This window comes from Rousettus aegyptiacus, unplaced genomic scaffold (genome assembly GCF_014176215.1).
Source record: "Rousettus aegyptiacus isolate mRouAeg1 unplaced genomic scaffold, mRouAeg1.p scaffold_m13_p_4, whole genome shotgun sequence".
In the NCBI taxonomy this organism is placed as follows: Eukaryota; Metazoa; Chordata; class Mammalia; order Chiroptera; family Pteropodidae; genus Rousettus; species Rousettus aegyptiacus.
In genome coordinates, this window is record NW_023416307.1 from 128,509,601 (window position 1) to 128,529,622 (window position 20,022).

At 46.2% G+C, this 20,022-nt stretch overlaps 1 protein-coding gene across 1 annotated transcript in view; it reads right to left on the reverse strand.

Moving 5' to 3' along the window:
* Positions 1 to 453: 453 nt before the first annotated feature.
* EPHB1 (EPH receptor B1) overlaps positions 454 to 20,022 on the reverse strand; it is a 400,881-nt gene continuing 381,312 nt past the window's right edge. The window contains exons 13-16 of the mRNA XM_016140353.2: positions 15,213 to 15,362; positions 8,743 to 8,936; positions 6,754 to 6,909; positions 454 to 3,376 (exon numbers count right to left, since the gene is read on the reverse strand). Coding sequence (XP_015995839.1) covers positions 3,268 to 3,376; positions 6,754 to 6,909; positions 8,743 to 8,936; positions 15,213 to 15,362 — 609 coding nt within the window. The 3' untranslated portion in view covers positions 454 to 3,267. The remainder of the gene's footprint in view (positions 3,377 to 6,753; positions 6,910 to 8,742; positions 8,937 to 15,212; positions 15,363 to 20,022) is intronic.

Genomic DNA, 20,022 nt, shown 5'->3' on the forward strand with positions numbered 1-20,022 from the left:
AAGATGTAAGTAAAATCTCCTGGTTCTAAAGGCCAGTGGGGATTCATATGTCTGTGCAGGAGACCAGTCTCCCATTGCTTCATGCCCAAATGTGTGAAAGTTCATTCCCTTCTTTCCGGGTAGCTCAAGTACCTCAATAATTATCATTCTGAGTCCAAGGCTCTCCATCTATTATTACGCATTTCAGGAAAGTATGTTAGTGCCCTGATGTGGTTCGCAAAGTGTGGTGCCTGGACCAGTAGCATCAGCACCATCTGGCAACTTGTGAGTAATGCAGATTCTTGGTTTCCACTCCAGATCTACTGAATCGGAAAACCTGGAGGTGGGGCTCAGTGATCCGTGTTTTAACACGCCCTCCAGGTGAAGCTACTGTGTGCTCAAGCACGAGACCCACTGGGATAGTGGTTATGAGCATGGAGTCAGATTGCCTGAGTCAAATCCTGACTCCACCACTGTGATCCAGGAAAGGTCTTTGTTTCTCTGTTTCCTCATCTGGAAACTGGGGAAAATAAAGTATCTGCTACTACTTCACAAGATAATTGTGAAAGAAGACAGTTCATACACATAAAGTACTCAGAATGTGCCTGGCACAGAGAACCTGCTCAGGAATGTTAGCTAGTTGTCATCAAAGGTAGTTACTACAATCTGATTATATACATGAGGAAAGTGAAGCTCAGAGGTTGATGACTGGCCTTGCACTACATAGGGAAGGCATGATATCTCAATCACTAGAGATACACTGCATTTCAGGATGCGGGGGTAGGGAAGCCATGCTGAGTACCTGCCAAGAGGAGTGAGTGTCAAGAGCTTGGTCGCACCCTTCCCACTGAGAATCATGCTTGGAGACCCTGGCCTTGGCTTTTCTGACTCCTCGTGCTTTCCTCCTGTGCTCTGTGGGCTGGCTTGCTCACTCTCTCTCCCCTGCCCTCCACCTCCTCCCTTCTTTGTCGGGGGTCTTATCATAAATCCAAACCAAAGGGCGTGGCATGACCTTCACTTTGACCTTTCTTTGTCTGCAGCCAGAAAGTGAGCTGGCATTGGTGGAGGAGCAGTGAGGATTTTGGGTTAAGGATGTTGCCTGAGGAATTTGGTGACAAATTAAAATTCATTCCTGTGGAAAATTGAGAATAGATTAGTGGAATTGCCTAGGCTTGTAAGACACTTCATGGATTGGAGTCTTTGGGGGTAATTAGCAAATTGTGCATGGAATTGGTAAGCTATTAAAAGGGGAAGTTTCTCTTCTACCCGCTGTGTGGCTGCACTGGGGCTCTTTGCAACCATATGCAATCTGCTGAGACAATTCTGACCATCTCCTGTTTTCCAGGGGTTAAGTACAAGGATGGTGCTTTAAGATAGGGCTCCCCTGTTTTGAAGCTTACCCCTAAGCAATGAGACTCTTTGACAGGGCGTTAGAAGGTGAGGACCTACTCATGTACAAAGTTACTTAGGACTAGGGAGAAAAGCTCAGGTCACCTTAGCTATGTATTAAACAAGCTACGTGGCAATAGTAGCTCCTCTTACTCGCCTGCAACTGCATGTTCACAGACACATCACAAGCAAGGAGTCTAAAACAGTCTTTCGTGGCTCTTACAAAATTGGCCTGGATGTGAACTTCTCAAATGCAGTGTGTGAACTGAAATCAGGGCCGATCGTGTATCACTGATAATTGTTGATGTTTATTTGCCAATGACTTCTGAAGCTGCACGTTTGAGACTCCAGGGCCTCACAGTTATTCGGTTCTTCCTTTGAGTCACATAAGTGAGAGTAATTCTAAAATATTCTGCTTTTTGGGAGTCACAGGGTCTGGATGTGTTTCCCCTGCTCACGTTAAGGGGAAGAAAGATGGTCGTTAAGGATTCTCTTGTAACTTGGGCCCACTGGGGTCTGGGAACACACACTCTGACGCCGTCCTATGTAAACCCAGACATGCTTCTGCTCATTTTAATTAGACAGATAAAATTAGCAAGGAGATTAAGGTAAAAGGAGAAATTAAAAATATTTAAATGTTAGGTGGAATTTACAAAAGTGAATTAAACAATGAGGTACAAGAAGGAATGCAGAGAGACACAGACACATTTGAAACATTCCTCGGATGCCACACGGCTTAAGCCAGTCCACAAATAAGGTGAGAAGAATCCTCCCTTGCCACCTCTGAACTGCAGATTCCAGTATGTGGAAGAACATTCTCCAGAAACTCTTTCCTTCTCCTTCTGTTCAGATGTTTCCAAGAACAATTCATCAGTCAGTATCATTCTAGAATGGCCCACACTGCATCCAATTCAAACCACTCACCTGTTTCCTGTCTGAATTTGCAAGCTCTTGAGAGTTTGTCCCCATTTCATTTTATTTTTCTCCCTACCCTCTCTCCCAATCAAGCCAAACACCCCAATGGGCCAACCAGTCACATGTTCCGGCCCCTTTGAATCCTCCAGGGCAAAGACTTCCCAGATCTTTCTTGTTTGCATCTGTTATGAAAAAGCACAGTCATTTTGTAACGCAGACATACACATGTGTGCTCTCGCACACGGAAACAGGTTTTTCTTTTATTCTTTTTTTTTTCTTCCAATTTGTGGTTTCTTTTTCCTTTTTGCAGAAAATGCAAACAAAAGAAAAACAAGGTTTTCAATTGAAGGTACATCTCTTCTTCAATATGAAGACATTAATTGAATTGGTCGGATCCCCCATGCAGTGGTCAGCAAAGTCCTTTGGCAACTGACAGAACGACATCTGGAGACTCAGGAGCTGGGGTTTGTTTGAGGAAACTTCCCGACACGAGTCGTGAGCAAAGGGAAATGAATGTGGGAGAAGGGAGAGGACTCTTGGGGAGGAGTACAGAAGGAGAAAAGAAAAGAATGTCATTGGCAAGGAAGAAAATGGAACACTGCTCTGTTTCTTCCCTCTACCTCCTTCCCTTCCTTCCTGTGGATGGATGACTCCTGCCCACTGAAGGGGGGAGCTGAGTTTACTCTTGGTCCCCGATGCATGTTGCTGTGTCTTCACTTCCGTTGAACATCACCTTTTCATATTATTATTATTAATTATTATTATTATTATATTTTTGGTTTCCCACAGCATCTTAAACATGCTTCTGTCACTGAGAAACGAAGGATGACTATTAGGAACAGGTCCAGTTTATTCTTCACTGATGTAATTCATTTCTCAGCGGAGAAGCCAGTCTCTCCAGAACATTCCACAGTGGTCAACCTCTGGTTCCCCCTTGAGCCTGGTCCTTTTCCTTCCTTTCCTCCCCCCAGAAAATGAGAGTTCTCATGCCATTGCTGTCGGCGACTGACTCATCTGGACCCTCATAGAATGAATGCTGTTCAGGATCTTCTTCTGATGACCTGCCAAGGTGACCCCTATTCTCAGGAGGTCTCTAGGAGGGAAGAAGCCACAAAAGAAGGCGCTTTAGTGTTAGGGCAGCTTTTCACATATCAAAACTCATCACAGAGGGCAAGCTCCTCATAATAGTTGGGTAGGCAAATAAAAACGTTTAAAATCCAAGGAGCCCAAGTTTATGAGTCTTTGGCAAACACCTACTCAAGATATTTTCTTGCTCAACCTCTTTTTCTCAATGCAGTGGACCTTATCTCCAATGCCCCCTCCAACTAGGAGATCCTGGAGGAGCCGTGCCTTGTTCCTCACCTATCAGTTCTGGAGCAGTCCCTTAACTGTGTCTGTGACCCAAGGTGAACTAGAACTTTTCTCTGCTATATTTTTTTGAACACCCCAAGCACACACTGTATGGGGCTTCGGTTATTCTGTAAAGTTTTCTGCCTAAATTAGTGATCACCCACTGTGATTGAAAGATGTGGAGCTTGCTTGGTTTTCTGACGTTTCCCCCCAAGTTTCTGTTTTCTACCTCTTTTTGAATTTTAATGTTATGAATTTTTACAAAGAGTGGTCTCAAAATAACTTTCAAATATCTGCTCAAGGAGAAATCCCAGGAATATGTTTAGCATAAGGGTTTGGTTCGGATTTATCTTTGAGCCGTGAGTGTCAGTATTAACAAGTTCTTGGCTTATATTTGATTTTGGGAAGACCCATGCTTCTTTCCTTAGTCAATAATAACAATATATGTCATTGCTTGAGTGCTTTCCATGTGCCATAAACCACCTCATTTATACCTACGGAAGCATTTTGTAAAAATTGACAAACCACTCAAATTCAATGATAGTAATTTAACAGCAATCATTTCTTGTGTACATCCTATAGGCAAATAATAGAAATTAGGCCAAGTGCTTTGTACATGCTATTCCATTTACTTCTCACCACAAACCAGTGAGATGGGCATTATTGTTGTCTGCACATCTATCGACAAGGCAAAAGAAGCTCAGAGAAGTTAAGCGACGTGCTTGGGATCACACAGTGGAAAAGCAGTGGTTCCGATTCAAGACCACTTGGCTTTACTACCCTGCAGGGCTGCTCTCAACTCTTGTAAGGTCCTGACTGTACTCCCCTCAAAGCCTGGGGTCTCCAGCACAGTATATTTTACTTTGTACCAGACCCCTGAGGAGGATCCTGTGCTGGACCTCCATCCACAAGGCCTTGGCTCTTCCGATCCCCTTCCTTTTAGCTGGTGGTCAGTCCCCCACGAGCTGGAGCTACTTTAGATTGTTAAATTGCCCATGTCTTTTCAGTAAACACTTTGAGAAGCATACTTAAATTTTGAATTCACAATCTATTTTATTTAGTTGCTCATGTTTTTTCCATCTTTCCTCTCTAAAGAAACAAACTAATTTGTTGCAATATTGTGTTGACATTTTTACTTTGAATGCAATTCCGTGTCAGTTTCACTTTGTTTTTTCTTTTGTTCTTTTTCACATGACTATTCTTGGACTAAGGGAATTATGCTATTTGATCCCTTCTGTTTGTAGGGGGCCAGTGACGATGGCCCCCATACTCAGCCAGACCTCAGTGGAGAAGCAGGAGTCACACTGTCTTCACGAACACCCACTTCTGTCCCTGCGCCCGGTCCCCTGATTATCTAGGGCATCCATATTAACTCTAGAAGATGGGGAAGCTGGTTTTCCACCGGAAAAAGCTTCTTTTTTATTTTCGGCGTCTGACAATAATTCATAATGTCAGGGACTGACTTTTTTACACATCACCAAGAAATGAACTCAGGTTTAAAAAAATGAATTCTGAAGTTTAGTGGATCCAAGGCTAGATGCACATTCATGCCATCTCCCTGGAAAAAGTAGAGATTCCATCATTTCTGGCAAGGATAAATCTCAGGGGAAAAAAGAATAAACCTCAGAGAGATGGAGCCGGACTCTAGAAAAACGGACCGCAAAATGGGAACTGGGACTGAGGTTGAGTGCTAAGCAGCTGTTTCTCTGGGGTTCAACAGCTGGGGATGGCTGACCGCCCCTTCCGCTGGGACGGAGCAGCTGGCCTGCCCCAGGAGGAAGCCTCGCACCTGGCACTGTGCTTGACACAGAACAGGTGATCAGTACGTGTTTGTCAACTGCCTGGTGGACTCACTCACCTTCTATCACGGGGTGCGCACGTTTGGGGGACCAGCCTGGTGCTGTCGGCACATGTCATTGCCTGGGCTGCCAGTAAAGTTCCCGCTGGTGTGTGTGTGTGGTGTGTGTGTTCCAAACTTGACCAACTTTAGACTTTAGATCAACTTTTATTTAGTGTTTCCCAAACTTGACGGCACTATAGAATCACCTGGGGAGCTTTTATAGTCCTGATGCCCAGATCTCACACGTACCAATTAAACCAGAAGATCGAGCATGGGAACCAGGCATCGGTACTTTTAAAGATTCCCAGGTGATTTCGGAGAGCGGCGAAGCGCGGGTGCTGCTGTGATCCAGACAGAGGTGCATGGGGAGAAGGATGTGGGACCAGCGGTCAGGAAAGCAGGGTTTAGCCCCCACTTTGCCGCTCGTGAACCCCAAATATTCAGGAGATAACTTCACCTACTTTCTGAATCTGCTGAATGAAAGGGGTGGAACTAGAAAAACATTTTAAACTACGGTTCCGTAAAACCCTGCCCCTCAAAAATATGGCTCCACGGTATTTAATAATTTTAAATGGATTTCTTTATTTCAGGATTTCTCGTGGCCTTTACAATGCTAACATGTGTAGTGAATCTCCAAGAGAGTGATAAAGTGCACAGTATTTTCCAAATTTATTTGACAGGGGAACCTTTTATCCAAGGAAAACCTATTACCCTTCCTTAGAACCGGTGCTACTAGGGACATTCTTGGGGAAATGATCGAATGCATAGATCTTTAATACCCTTTCTGGTTCTCATTTTATTCAAATAAATTTAGTTTTTGTTTTTCTCCATACTTCTGTGGGGGCTACAGACTTGTAAATAATGTGTGGGGGATGAAAATGTATACTTATTTACAAGTATGGATACGAACTCCCTCCACATCTGAGATTGTTGCTGAGTCAGCGCAATGCCTCTTCCTGCTATGTTGTTTAAAGTGCTAGCTGGCTGTGTTCTTTCCATCTGGATGCTCCCTTTGATGGGCTGATTTTGAAAACTTAAATGGAGGAGAGACTCTCGGTGATTAGGCAAATGACATATGGCTATGACTGAACGGCTCTCATTTGGGGCCCAGACGGTCTCAGGCTACCCATCCCACCCCCAGGCTCCCCTACCAGGCCTGGTTTATAAAGAGGCAGAGCTCTGTGGCTGAGGCCAGAAATCAAGACTGCAACATGGGCAATGGCAGGGAAGAAGCCTTGACCTCCACCAGGGGCTGGACAGAGGCAATTCTCATCACTTACTCTGATGTCATCTGGGCGACCAGCTGGAGGGAGGTGAAGCCGGCGGTGAGGAAGCTGTCCCTGTACTGAACCATTTTGATGGCACTGAGCCAGTCATCCACGGTGGTAAAGGCCGTGAAGTCTGGGATGGAGCGGTCAAGCAGGGGCTGGGAAGGCCTATGAGACAGAGGGGAGCAGGTGACCCACAACAGTGGTGGTGCATCGAGAGCCGCACACCTGGTGGACGGCAGACTTCGCGGAAGGCTGCATCCCTGTCAGGATAGAGATTCTGATGGAGCCCTGAGCTGACCCCTCCTTTCTTACAGAATATTGAGTTGGCAACTGGCATGGCCACTCAAGTCCAGGTGGCCCATCCCCCTGCCTCTGGGTGCTGTCATGCATCAATCAGCTCAGACAGGCGGACTGACCAGTGTGCAGTCTGAATGGAAGGGAAGGTCCACAATTCCTTTGTAAACTGAAACCTAAGAGCTTCATCATCTGAGCATATCATCTATTATAATATATGTACAGTTTGCTACAACCTTCCCAAATCTATTGGTAACATTTATTTTTTTGGGTATATCCAGAAATAAATGGAACAGAGAGGCCCACCACTGATCCCTGAAGCAGACACCAGGTGCTATCCCGAAACCAGGGTGCTGTCTTGACATTTTCACCCTCAGCACCCATGCCCAATCCTTCACCAAGTCATAAAGATTTGACCTCCAAAATCGCTCGAACTCACCCACTCCTTTCTACATCATTAGCCTGATTTCAGACCCCATCTTCTCTATCATGATTCCTAAAATGTCCTCCTACTAGTCTTCCTTCATGCATGCTCGTTTCCCTCGACATAAGTTCCACACTGTAGCCTGATGCCCTTTTCCAGATACAGATGTGATCATGTCAGTAACATTCACCCAACACTGATTCATGTCAAACCCTTCAATGGGTACTCATTGTGCTGAAATTCAGTCCTAGAATTCTTAGCAGGGCCTAAAGGCTCTGAGCATCTGGTACTTGTCCACCTCGCCAGCCTCAGCTCCCACCCAGTCTCCTCATAAACTGCTCTCCCTGTCCTTCCCACCCTTGGGTACTCTACACATGCTGTACCTTTGGCCTGGAACTCTTGTCCCTCTCCCCCCATCTTCTTTTCCTTCAGTTAATGCATCCGCACCCTTCAGCTCTCAACTGAAATATCACTCCTTGGGGATGCCTTCCTGACACCAGATGGAGGCATATGCCCTCCAAAGACCACACACCTTCCTGCTACAGTGGCCATAGAGTTCCCAATTTTGCATTTCGTTGGGTGATCATCTGATCAACGTTTGCTGCTCCTAAATGATTCTAAAGTCCATGAAGGCAGGGATCATGTCTAGCTGGTTCATTCTATAGCCCCAGCAATGGGCACAGTGCTAGTACCCGATAAACCTTGGTTGAAAGGATAAATTAATAAATGAGTTAGCGCTGCAAATGTAGATGAGGAATGTACATCTGACAGTTTCTGACAGTAGTTGAAAGTTCTTCTGTTTTTTTGCTTATAACAAATCCAATTGCTTTGTATTTCTTTGTCCCACAGCACCTGGGGCATTTACCTGCTAATAGGTTGGCTGAGGTTCTGAGTATGCAGCTCTACCTGCAGAGTAATGTGTTTCACAGAAAGGGTGCTTTCTGGAAATAGGACTGCCCAGAGTGGGGCCTCACAACACTCAGATAGATACACTCTACTATTAGAGAGCCTCGTACTCAGTCCATCTGAAGCCAATGGGAGGTGGAGACCCAGACAGGTTTCTTAACTTCTGTCTATAGCCCATGTTGGAGGCAGGAATATCTGAGAGAGAACCCAGGGGGAAAAAAGGGGAAGAATCTTGGAACTTCTTCCATTGGTGGATAAGGTCAGCCACCTCACCCTTGCTCTCAGGGGACCAAAAAACCAACAGCCCTGCTATTGACCTTGCCCCAGTATGAGACCACCCACACTTAGGAACCACCTTGTTCGACTGGACTCACACGGCGGTGATGGTTGCCACAGTCTTGAGACTTGCTGGGTTCCGGATCATCTTGTCCAGGGTGTTGACGATCTCGGCAAAGCGGGGCCGGCTGTTGCGGTCCTTCTGCCAACAGTCCAGCATGAGCTGGTGTAGAGCAGCTGGGCAGTCCATGGGTGGGGGCAGCCGGTAGTCTTGCTCAATGGCATTGATGACCTGCAGTGACACACAGGGGAACAGGTGTGATTGAGTGATGAGCCACCAGCTAATCATTCACAAATTAGCCCCTGAAGATGGAACTCTCTGACCCAGGCGCCTTCATTCTGTGCTCATATACTTCTTGCCATAATGGATTTTACATGTACTTGGCTTTTCTTCCTTGACTGTGGGCTCCTATAAAGCTGGGAACACATCTAATTGTACCTTTGTGTCTCCCGTACATGGTGCTGGGTCTGACATAACAGTAGATCTCTGTGACTGTTTATGGAAGAATGAGCTGGCTTAGGCTTCTCCTCTCTTTAAGAGAACATTGACTCAGTTCTGCCTTACTAGCTTCTGGTGGCACCAGGAAAGATGAAACAAGATGACATGGGAAACCTACTGAAGCCCTTATTTGTAATGGATACTCACAAAAGCCTGTGATGGCCTCATCTTTTCACTGTTAAGTGAAGAAAAATGGAAGAAAGGAATCAGCATTTGATGGAGAGGCTTTTTCATCCTAGGGACCCCCCGATGCTTCCTAGGCATCATTTGCCTTCATCTTCAAGAGGCAGCAACAGGAATCAGGTTAAAGATACTTTGGTTAAACAACTTAGTTCAGAATAATGAAAATGGTCAAAATAACAAGGTGATGCAAAACAAATATCTCCAATCAAGTTTTGGTAATTTTTTGCAGACTCCAGAGGATAATTTTGTAAAGATTTTAGGATCTTCAAGCACTTTTGTCAGTTTTTCATACTGTTGTGTTTTTTGCCCTTTATTTATTAATTTACAATTCATTTAAATCAATTATGCCCACTCCGTGGTTTTTGTAATGGCAAAAATAATTGGTAATAGCCCAGTGCTAAACATATGAATTTATTATGGTACACTCGTAACACAATGGAGGGCCTGGAATACAATGCAGGCCTTAATGTGATGTTGCAAAAAGGTACCTATTGAAATGGAAATATATTCACATTGTAATATTAGGCAAAAGAGCTGGCTTTATAACTACAGGTATGGTATAATCTTGCTTTTGTAAAAAAAAAAATCAAAACAAAACAAAAAACAATAATTATACACATGCATAGAAAAGAGCTAGCGGTGGTTGCCTCTGGGCAGGTAGCGACATAAGTGCTCTTTATGTTTTTCTTTTTGCTTGTTTGTGAGTTTATTTTCTGTAATAATTGTGCATTGATTTTATATTAAAATAAACAGTTAAAGCACCTTAAACAACAAAGGAAATAATTTGTAGTTCAGAGATTTTCAGGTGTTTTGCCTCTACTTAAAAAGTAAAGTCAGATTCGTTTTGACTGATTATTCTTTTTTTTTTTCTTTTACTTCGTGAATTGGTCAGAAAGTGAATATTTTTAATCAGTTTATATTTTTACAAATTCTATGCACAGAATATAGGACACGAGATAGGGCATGCGATAATATGATAACCTGAAGTCATTAGAGATAATCAAAGTGTATTATTCCTTCTACACAATATAGCAGAAAACCAAACACACATTCATACCATACCAATAATATCATTATATAAAAAACCAGTGACCAGGAACACTCACTTTTGAATAATACATTAGCACACCAACAAATTTTTCTCTCTGTCAAACTATTGTCAGTCAAATTACCTACTACCCTCTGAGGAGGACATTTTAGCCCTGTTGTTCCCATGAGGAAAGAGAGGCAGAAGCAGTGAAGTGACTTGCTTGAGGGCACACAGCTAGTAAATTATGGGGCTGGGAATAAATCACAGGAATGTTTGATGTTAAATTCTGGATACCTTGAAGTCCACTTCCTAGACCTCTGTTGGGCTGCCATTGTAATCTCAGCCTGGAGAATAGTCCTGGGAGCTGTTTGATGTCCTAGTAGCAGGAAGTAGGGGAACGGGGTTAAACCACAGAATCCATGAGGATGAGCAGCCTGGTAGCTTTTGCATCAGTATGGCTCATAAACTGGCACCCTTTTCCAGCTACTTCGGGGCAGCCAGATTGAGGGGCCCTGTCACAGAGCCCCCAGTGCTGTGGAGACAGGTAGGATTACCTGTTGAATGGCCCCACAAGCCCTTTCTGGGTTGCCTAAGGACAAGGTAGGTGGGGCCAGCAGGAGGAGCTGTCAACTTCTCACAGGGTGAGGGGCCCCCAAGTCTTCCAGTGTAGGGAAGCTAAAGTGCTGGCATCTCTGCCCAGATTATTTGATGTCAGAGCCCAAAATAATAATTTTCTCCACTGACAAGATTACTCTCCCATCTGTCTTTAACAAGAAGGAACACTGGAGTTAGGGCCCTGTGTTGGTGACTTAGCTTTATGGTGTGACCAGCTGACCAAGCACTCCCGGCAAAGCAGCAAGAGACCGGGGGGCCTGTGCAGGCACTAAATCTTGTGCTCGTGAGCTTCAGACTGAACGTGGCTTAGCTACTTTTCCTTGGTCTCCTATGCAGGCCACCTCATTGGAGTTTTTGCAAGGCTGTTCTGACATTTGTCTTTTATTTTCCTTCTGTTTGTGCTGACTTTGTTTTTTAAGAGGACATCAAAGAGCCACTGCAGTCCCACCAGGAGAAGAGATGCATGTGTTGCGTTCATGAGGGTTTGGCACTTTGATCAGGTGCACAGACTTGGAGGCCTGGGTTCAAATCCTAGTTCCATTTCTTATTAGCTCCAGAAAACTGGGAGAGTCACTTAACTCCCTGAAACTGCATGGATGGGGTTGTTACAACAATTAAATGACACAGTGAGGTGATACATATTGAGGACTGCATAGGTGAGTAGTAGAAAGAATCCCAGTATCACATGGAGGCCATCATTTCTGCCATAGCTACTCTAGTAAATGAAATTTCTGCAAAGAGGGTTGCTGTGCTGCTGGCCATTTGGAAGTCCAGGAGGACAGTATTTGAATCCCCTCCCATCCTCATGTCTACAAAATGGTACCTTATTCCATTTGTTGTTTTTTTCCTAGATAATTTGTTGTTGTTACTCAAGTTAATACTCTAGGAGCATTGGTGGTTCTTGTGTGTATGTGTGTGTGTGCGTGCATGTGTGTGTGTGTGTGTGTGTGTGTGTGTGTATCTCCTTTACTCTCTACCCCATAGAAAAAATACCTAGGTCATTTATTGATGTGTGCATAGCATTTATCTACTCAGATCTTTTATTTATGTGCTATGCCTGTGAAGAATTTTAATCTCTTTTTAAGGATCGGGACACTTTCCAAATTTTCTCAATACGTATAACCTGTAATCAAATTAAAACATCATTATTTCAGAGAAAGAATTATGGTCTTCTAATGGGGCTTTGGGATCATTCTCTGCCACACAGGCCTTGCTAGCAGGTATGAAAGACAGGAAGGAGGCATGGAGAATCATCTTTAATCTGGACATCCGATGGCTCTACACACCAGTGACTATGTTGGAATTGTGTGGAAAGTATGGTCCAAGGTTGGGGTCATAGGGTGTCCTACTGAGCAAAACTGAAAACTAGAGTGAGTCCCGGACCCATTTCCCTGGTCCATAACATGATGAGATGAATGGATATTGAAAAAATTAGAGATTAGAATGAGATCATATGATATTTCTAGAGGAAGGTGAGAGTGGGAGTGTGGGCCATGAGAGAGCCAGTCTAAGCGACTGTCATTGGAGCAGGTTGCCGGCGCACTTTGAATAGTCTGTAGCATCTCTCTGAGTCATCCTGAAGCCCAGTGCAGGCAAATGCCTTGGGGCCTAAAGGGGCAGGGACAGGGTGGGGCGAGGGGCTGCCTTTGTTTACCTGTACCCAGAGATGGCAGGTGTGGGTGTTGGGTGGGGACAGGAGCATGTGATCTGACCCCAGGTGCCTTTGGCACCTGGTGAAGTGACTGGAGCTCCTTTGGGAAATGCACAGGGCCCTTCCCCCTGCCCTGGCATTGTCAGCGGGGGCTCCTCGCTGCCCTCAGACATGCATTTTACCATTAATGAGTCGGGCAGCAGGTGGTACCTGGAGAGTAAAGCGGATGAGCTCAGAGCAGTGGAAGAACCAGGGCAGAGGGGGTTAAGTTAAGCTCTGATGTTTCAATAAAACAGCAGCTCCTCTCCACAGACACTGCCACTCTCATTATCTCTGTCAATCAGATCCAAGCAGCAGAACTTCCAAGTTCTCTCTCTGGCTGACAAACTCTCTGTACATGTTCAAAGGCCTTCCTGGGCTCCGGAAGCCCAATTACCAGCACTCCGACTTGCCTCTGCAATTCTTTCTTAAAGCCCTTCAATTGTCATCTGTAAAATCTGTTACTGTCACCACCTTAGTGGTTTCAGATGAGTGGGGCTGCAGCTGAGCAGCTGTGAGCCCCTCCTGGCTCTCTCACAGACCAGGTCATAAGATGCTTTCTGAATGGGCAAAAGTCACCCCCACCACCTACCACTGAGAGCAGAATTGCACTTGGGACAATGCTTAGGGGCTTTATTCAGATGAATACAACAAAATTAGAATAAACTGCTACTTTGCAGTGTTCTTATTCCCTTTGAGGCCCACCATGAGTATCAAATATCTAGGAAGCCTTCCCTTACCTCGTCAATCCGAATGTCCCCATAGCTCTATGTATGTACTACTGGGCTGTGAACCCCCAGGAAAGAACCAACAAGCACAATACTTTGTCACAGTTAGCACAGAATGAATATTTGTTGACTAAATGATTTGGACATTCTGGAAGTCTAATACCAGAAATTTCATTTGTTTTTAGCATAGGTGAATCCATTTACTGAGATTATCTTGAATGTTGAATCTTGCCTGTTAGACAATTTCGTAATTCGTTCTACGTGTGCTGAATTGTTCTTAATCAGATTAAAGTCTCTAGACAGAACAAAATGGGTCTGCTTTTTCTGGCTAACATGTATTGTTCATCTAGTTGATGGTATGGATGAAACTGGGGTGCAGCTGATTTCATGAAGCAGTCTCGGCATTAATTCCGATACTTACTGATTCGACATGGTAGAGGAGCAGAGGTGAGGCATGGATAATCATAGATAATAGGGGACCCAGATGCCACGCGTGGTTGGTATCGGGACCTGGTTACGGATTTACCTGCTCCGGGCTGAAGCCACTCTACCCGTGGGAGCAGGGAGCATTGTCATAGCAGCACTCAGCTCCTCTGTTGTCTTATTGGAAAATGCTTTCTGGGCTACTGGATTGTCACCTTTATCAGTCTTCTGAGCAACTGCCATGGCTCTAAACCTCTGGCTGGATAGAGGGCTGGCTGAGGGCAGCCTCTCAAGTTCACTAGTGTCTCAGAGCCCACCCGAGCATGGAGATGTTTATGGTGGGGTTGCTTGACCAGTCTAGAGATATGGATTGAGGACAGCCCTGCTTCTTCTTGCTTGTATTTTTTTTTTTGGGAAAAATAATACATGCCCCCAAGGTGATGGGGAGAGCGAGCAGAGAACAGAGGTATGAAGGCTTTGCAAACCGTAACCCTCTCGGCTCCAAGGGGAGCGTGTGTGCTCAAAGTACAAATGAGGAGTGGTTCTGGGGAACAGCCCAGGGTCCAAGGTGGTGTGGAAATCCAGATATGACTTTGGATTGGGGCCTTATCAAAGCAAATCATGCTTAAAAGTCTTCCGCCCTTTAGTAACTATAAAGCAAAAGGTTCCATCTGGAACTCCCCCAAAATGGCTCTACTTGAGGCATCTCAGATGACCCTCCTCTTTCCTTTCCACCCATTTTCCTTGAGGGAAACCTAGAGGGGTGCTGGTGACCTTCACTCAGACGGAGTCCCACTCCAGTAGCCCGTCTGAACCTGACCAGCTTCGTGAAGCTTGCTCAGATCCTCCTTAACTAATGGGTGACACAGGCTCCTAGAAGTGTGGATTCTCAGGAAGGAAGGGCCCCTACGATTCCTCCTTTTCAAGCTGAGAGGTGCGAGTCCAGAGGCAGGGCAGGCCTGGGAGCTGCCCTTGGACCAGCACCGCCTCCCCTCTGTCATGCTCGGTGAAGGAGAGCACACAGGCTTTGAATTTCCTGCTCTATTTCAGGCCTGATCTATTCATGGTCCACAGCCATTTAGGACTGGCCCACTATCTCCTGAGTTGGCCTGGGCCCCTTTACAGAGTTTGAAGTCATTGGGATTGTCACATCTCCATGCTAGGCTCTTTGCTTGCTTCAAACATTGGTGCCAACAGGGACCCTGGATCCCCTGTCCTTGACACCTCAAATTCAGGTTATAAGGGCCTGAGCTGAAGAGAGTTAGGAGGGCTTAGCGCGCCACCGCCTGTGGGATTCCTTGGATGGGGGCTTGTGGCAGCCAGGTGCTGCTGACACTCACATCTTGATTGGACATATCCCAGTAGGGTCTTTCTCCAAATGACATGACTTCCCACATGACAATCCCGTAGCTCCAGACATCACTGGCAGACGTGAACTTGCGGTAGGCGATGGCCTCTGGAGCCGTCCATCTCACGGGGATCTTCCCTCCCTGGAAGAAGGAGACTGGTCAGCCCGCCGTCAGGTTTCTAGTGGAAGGCAGGTGAAAGATGGCACATATGTCTTTCCACTCCCCTGCTCCCATATCTCGTGAATTAGGACAGCCAGGATAGTCCACACTGCACAGGCAGGCTGCCATTACAGTCCTTAAGTTGCCCGAGAAGGATCTGTGTGGCCTGTGCTGGTCTCTATATGTGGGCATACCACTCATGAGGTGACACCTGGTAGCTTCACTGGCCTGTCCTCCCACCCCAATTCCCTACATTACTGATTCTAATGTCACCGTTGGATGGGAGGAGAGAGTTAAGTGTCACAAACGCACTACAATATGAAATTCATACTGTATGAGGTTGGCTACATGTGCTTCGTGTTGCAAGTATGGCTATCATTCCATAGCATTGTAAGTCACAACGTTTGAGTCAGGAGGAAGCAAAACAAACAAACAAACAAGGAAGAAAATGGTGAGCAATTCTTCCTTGGGGACCTCCTGCTATGAGAGCACACTGCACTGCCCCTCGGCCCCAATTTCCTTGTGCTCCATCTCTGGGAGTGGGTAAAATTTCCTTGCTCTGCAGCCTGCCAACAGCCCTGTCTCTGTAGATGCTGGCGGTCCTCCCTTCTCCACCGTGAAGGTCGACATCCAGAAGCTGGAGATACACTTTTCTAAGAGCCACTTTGGTGTTTGTTTCTTCTTTTTCTTGCCCTGCAACCCCACCCTGAAATTTCCAACTTGCCTCCAGCTTGTCTGCCAGACCTTGGCCTATTTTGTTGACCTAAGGGATGATACCCATGCATTCATTCACCCTGTCAATGAATAAGCCATGATACTACTTTGCTCCAGGCCCTTTCTGAGGAGCTGGTGTCCAGAGATGAGACGTCCCAGGGCCCTGCCCTCAGGCTGCACAGGGAGTGGGGAGGCAGACAAGAAAACAGAAACTTAAAATAGATTGTTGACAAGATGGAAAGTGATGAGGGTAAGGCCAATGGGGATATGGAGTGTTCTGAGAACCAGAGGAGACTCCCTAACACAGGAAGAGGGTAGGAAAGGTGTTCCTCTCTGTGCCTCAGTTTCTCATTGGCAAAATGGGAGTAATGATCGCACCTAAATGGCCAGATTGTGAGCATTAAGTGGGTTACTATCCACATAATGCTTGGGATAGGGCCTCGCATAGAGGGTGAGCATTATCTATGTGTTAACTCTCCTCTCTCCATGCTCAGTCCTAGGAGATGGGTAGAAATTACTCAGCCAAACCGATGATAGGAGGCAAGTCCGGGCGGAAGAGCAGGTGCAGATGCCGGGGGTGAGAGACGTGGTGGTAACGGCCAGTAATCCAGGACAGCCAAAGCATGGATTCTGAGGAAGAAGTGCAGGGAGGTGCGCGGAGGGCAGGGATTACGCTGTGGGACACCGCTGCCACTTATGGGGTAAAGCGGGGCTCGCCAAGGCCGCCCTCCGAAACACATCGTCCTCTAGAAGAAATAGCCTCGTCATTTTCAGTTCTTCATGCAAATACCAGGATCACCCTTCCACGGCCCTTCTGTGATACCTGAACTCTGCCTCCGTAATACATGAAACCTGCAGCTCCCTGCCTCCCTTCTCATCGGCCTTGTGCCTCGGCTGAAGGAGGCTATTTTTATACCTATTATTCTCACGATCTGTTCAAATCACCAGAGATACATGTTGGACTTTAGGAAAAATACCTTAAAAATGTATAAATGGTTAATGTGAGGACAAGTGAGAGAGAAAGGAGCAAACTGCAAAGTGTTTTTCTATCGGGTCTCCTACCCATGGCCTGGGAGGTAGAAAGGCTATCGATCCCCTGGACCTCCCCAGGCACACGCGCAGCTTTCTGCAAGGAAGCCAGTCCTGATTTCCCCTGAGGATGACTACAGGCTTCTGTGGTGGGAGATGTCCTTAGCTCAAATGCCAGCAACCAGCAATGTGACAAATGCCTGGAAGGCAGGCTTGAGCGGCTGAGCAACAGAACACTTTTCACCGCCTCCTAGAACAGGAATAAATTTACTGGTTTTATCTACATGGTACCCATGGCTGGGGAAAAAGGTGGAAAATACACCCAGTGAACCAGGAGTTGACGAACACCTGCGAGCTAGGGTCCAATAGCTCAGGGGCCCCGTGTTGTCTGTTACCATTAGGGGAGAGGGTGTTGCCACACCTGGAGAGGGTCTGACCCAGAGGAGAGGAGAGAGATTTCTTCTCTCTCATCATACCTGGGTTAAGTGAGGTAGGAGAGAGCAAGAGTTAATTAGTGGGAGTGTGTGTGTGTGTGTGTGTGTGTGTGTGTGTATGTGTATTTGCATATGAGGGGGAGAGAGACAGAGACTGAGAGAGACGGAGAGACAGAGAGAACGAGACTCGTTGTGAATGAGAAGTTATCAATATGTGTGTGAGAGAGTGCAAGAAAGAGAAAAAACTTGGCCAGCTGTGTAGGTCTGTGAATTAAAAGCCTTCGGTCTTACCCTGTGTGTGTATGTTTGTGTCAGAGAGAGGCGGAGGGGGAAGAAACTGTGGTTCTTCTGAATTTCACAAAGGCGATTTGAGAGTCTGAAGGTGTCCTCTCTGCCAAGTCTGGAGCTGACCCCAGGGGCTGCAGTGACAGCTGTTGAGCTGCTCCCTCTCGCATGTAAAGCGGCCGTGCCAGGCCCACTGGCGAGGCTCCTTAGCCCTCCTGCCACCTTGCGCTGCTGGGCCTCACTGAACACGGAGTTTGGCCTGTCACTGCCATTCCCCCCACCCAGCAGGTGGCAGAGACTTCGAGAAGAGCCGCCCTGGACAGGCAGGTGACAGCTTGTCATGACCGGCTCTTCCGCTCAGCCAAGAGAGCAGGGGATGCTGACCTCTGAGGCAGAACGAAAAGAAGGCCAAAATCAGGGGAGCACGGGGATGGGTGCTTTCCTTCCTGGGAAATTTAAACCTTCTTCCTAGCTTTTAAACATCACATCATCAGCATCACCTTCTGATGCTCAGAGGATATTATGGTGATGAGGATTTAACTTGTCTTCAATTGCGGGAAAGGATTTCTATTTTTTTAGAGGATGGTGACCAGCCCCATGAGGGGGGTGGGGTACTTAGAAGTAAAGGAAGTGGGATGGCATTGCAGCAAGCAGGATTTCTGATGGCAAAGTGGTTCCTCCTAAGGCCGACACATTCATATGACTGCAAAGTACTTCAAGAGTCCCTGGCTCTCGCCTGTGCAGGTATGAGGAAGGGGCATAGCAGGTGGTTTGCTCTGTTGGATGAGGAAGAACCCTTGAGGAGGGGGGTGAGGAACAAATGTGGCTCACTGGGAAGAAATCTGCATCCATGTGGGCAAAGGGAGGCCGAGCATTGTATCCCCTGTACAGGGTTTCTCCAAGCACTAGATGACTTGTTTTCTCTAGGATGCTGAGCGCACTGCATAGTCTGCATTCTGCAGGGACCAGGTTTCCTCAGGGCTACAGCAGAGAGGTTGCTACTGGGGCATGGGGAGGGAGAAGGCGAGAGGAGGGAGAGGCATCTCATCGCCATCAGGGCTCTGAGCTCCAAATGACTTCATGCACTGTCCTTCCACAGGCAGCTTGGCATTGACTGGTCGTGCTGTTGAGAAATTCTTTCAAAGTTTGAAATCCACTGCTTCAGAATAATTATGCCTATATCAGGTACAAGACAAATTATACAGATTATGTGTGTGTCTCTGTGTGTGTATGTCTAATTTGATAAACAAAGATAATACATCTGGCAGCAGAGTAATTCTAATGCAGCCATCTTCAAGGTCTCCTGCTGATAATCCGCACCCACATCTCCCAGCAGGTGTGATGACAACAGGTGAAAATTCTAAAGAGAGGCAGTTTAGTCCCTCAGCCGCAGCCAGCCCACAAGCATCATTGCAGCATCTACTCTGCCCAGCAGTCTGCTGGGGACGTGGCAGTGACGAGCCTCAGCCCCACTCTCAAGAAGGAATGGATGTCCCCAGTGCCACCCAGCCGGCTCACTATCTTGCCACGGTAAGATTACACAGGCAAGCTGGTAGCTTTGGTTCTAGAACCCACCCAATTGTGAAGTTTTCCAGGCCAAAGTCTGAGCATAGAATTAATTCTCCTTGCAAGTTACTTAGCCTAGAGCTGCCCATAAGGGTAATGTTTCTGTGCATCTGTGTGTTGCTAAAGTACTTTTTGCTGCCATCTTGTGTGAGATGAAGTCTTAGTGAGGGTATAACACGAGTCCTGACACCCATGAATACTGAGGAAGGTGGTCATGAACTTGTTCATCAAATATTGGAATCACTCTGCATGAGGAATCCCTTTGAAGTGATGTTTATTTCTGAGAGCGTCATGCAATGGTTCTAAATTTCATAATGCCCACTCTCTAATAGGTTTAAAATATACAAAACATTTTTTTGTGTGTGAAGATGCAACATGATATATATGTAAACCAGCCAATGTATTAATGTTACTATTGAATAAGAATTTGTGTGTTGGATTGTGTCCCCCCAAATAGATATGTTCAGGTTCTGACCTTTTGTACCAATGAACATGACCTTATTTGAAATTTTGGTGTTTGAAGGTATAACCAACTGAAATGAGATCATACTTGATTAGGGTGGGCCCAAAGTCCAATGACTGGCGTCCATATGAGAAGCCTATGTGAGGACAAA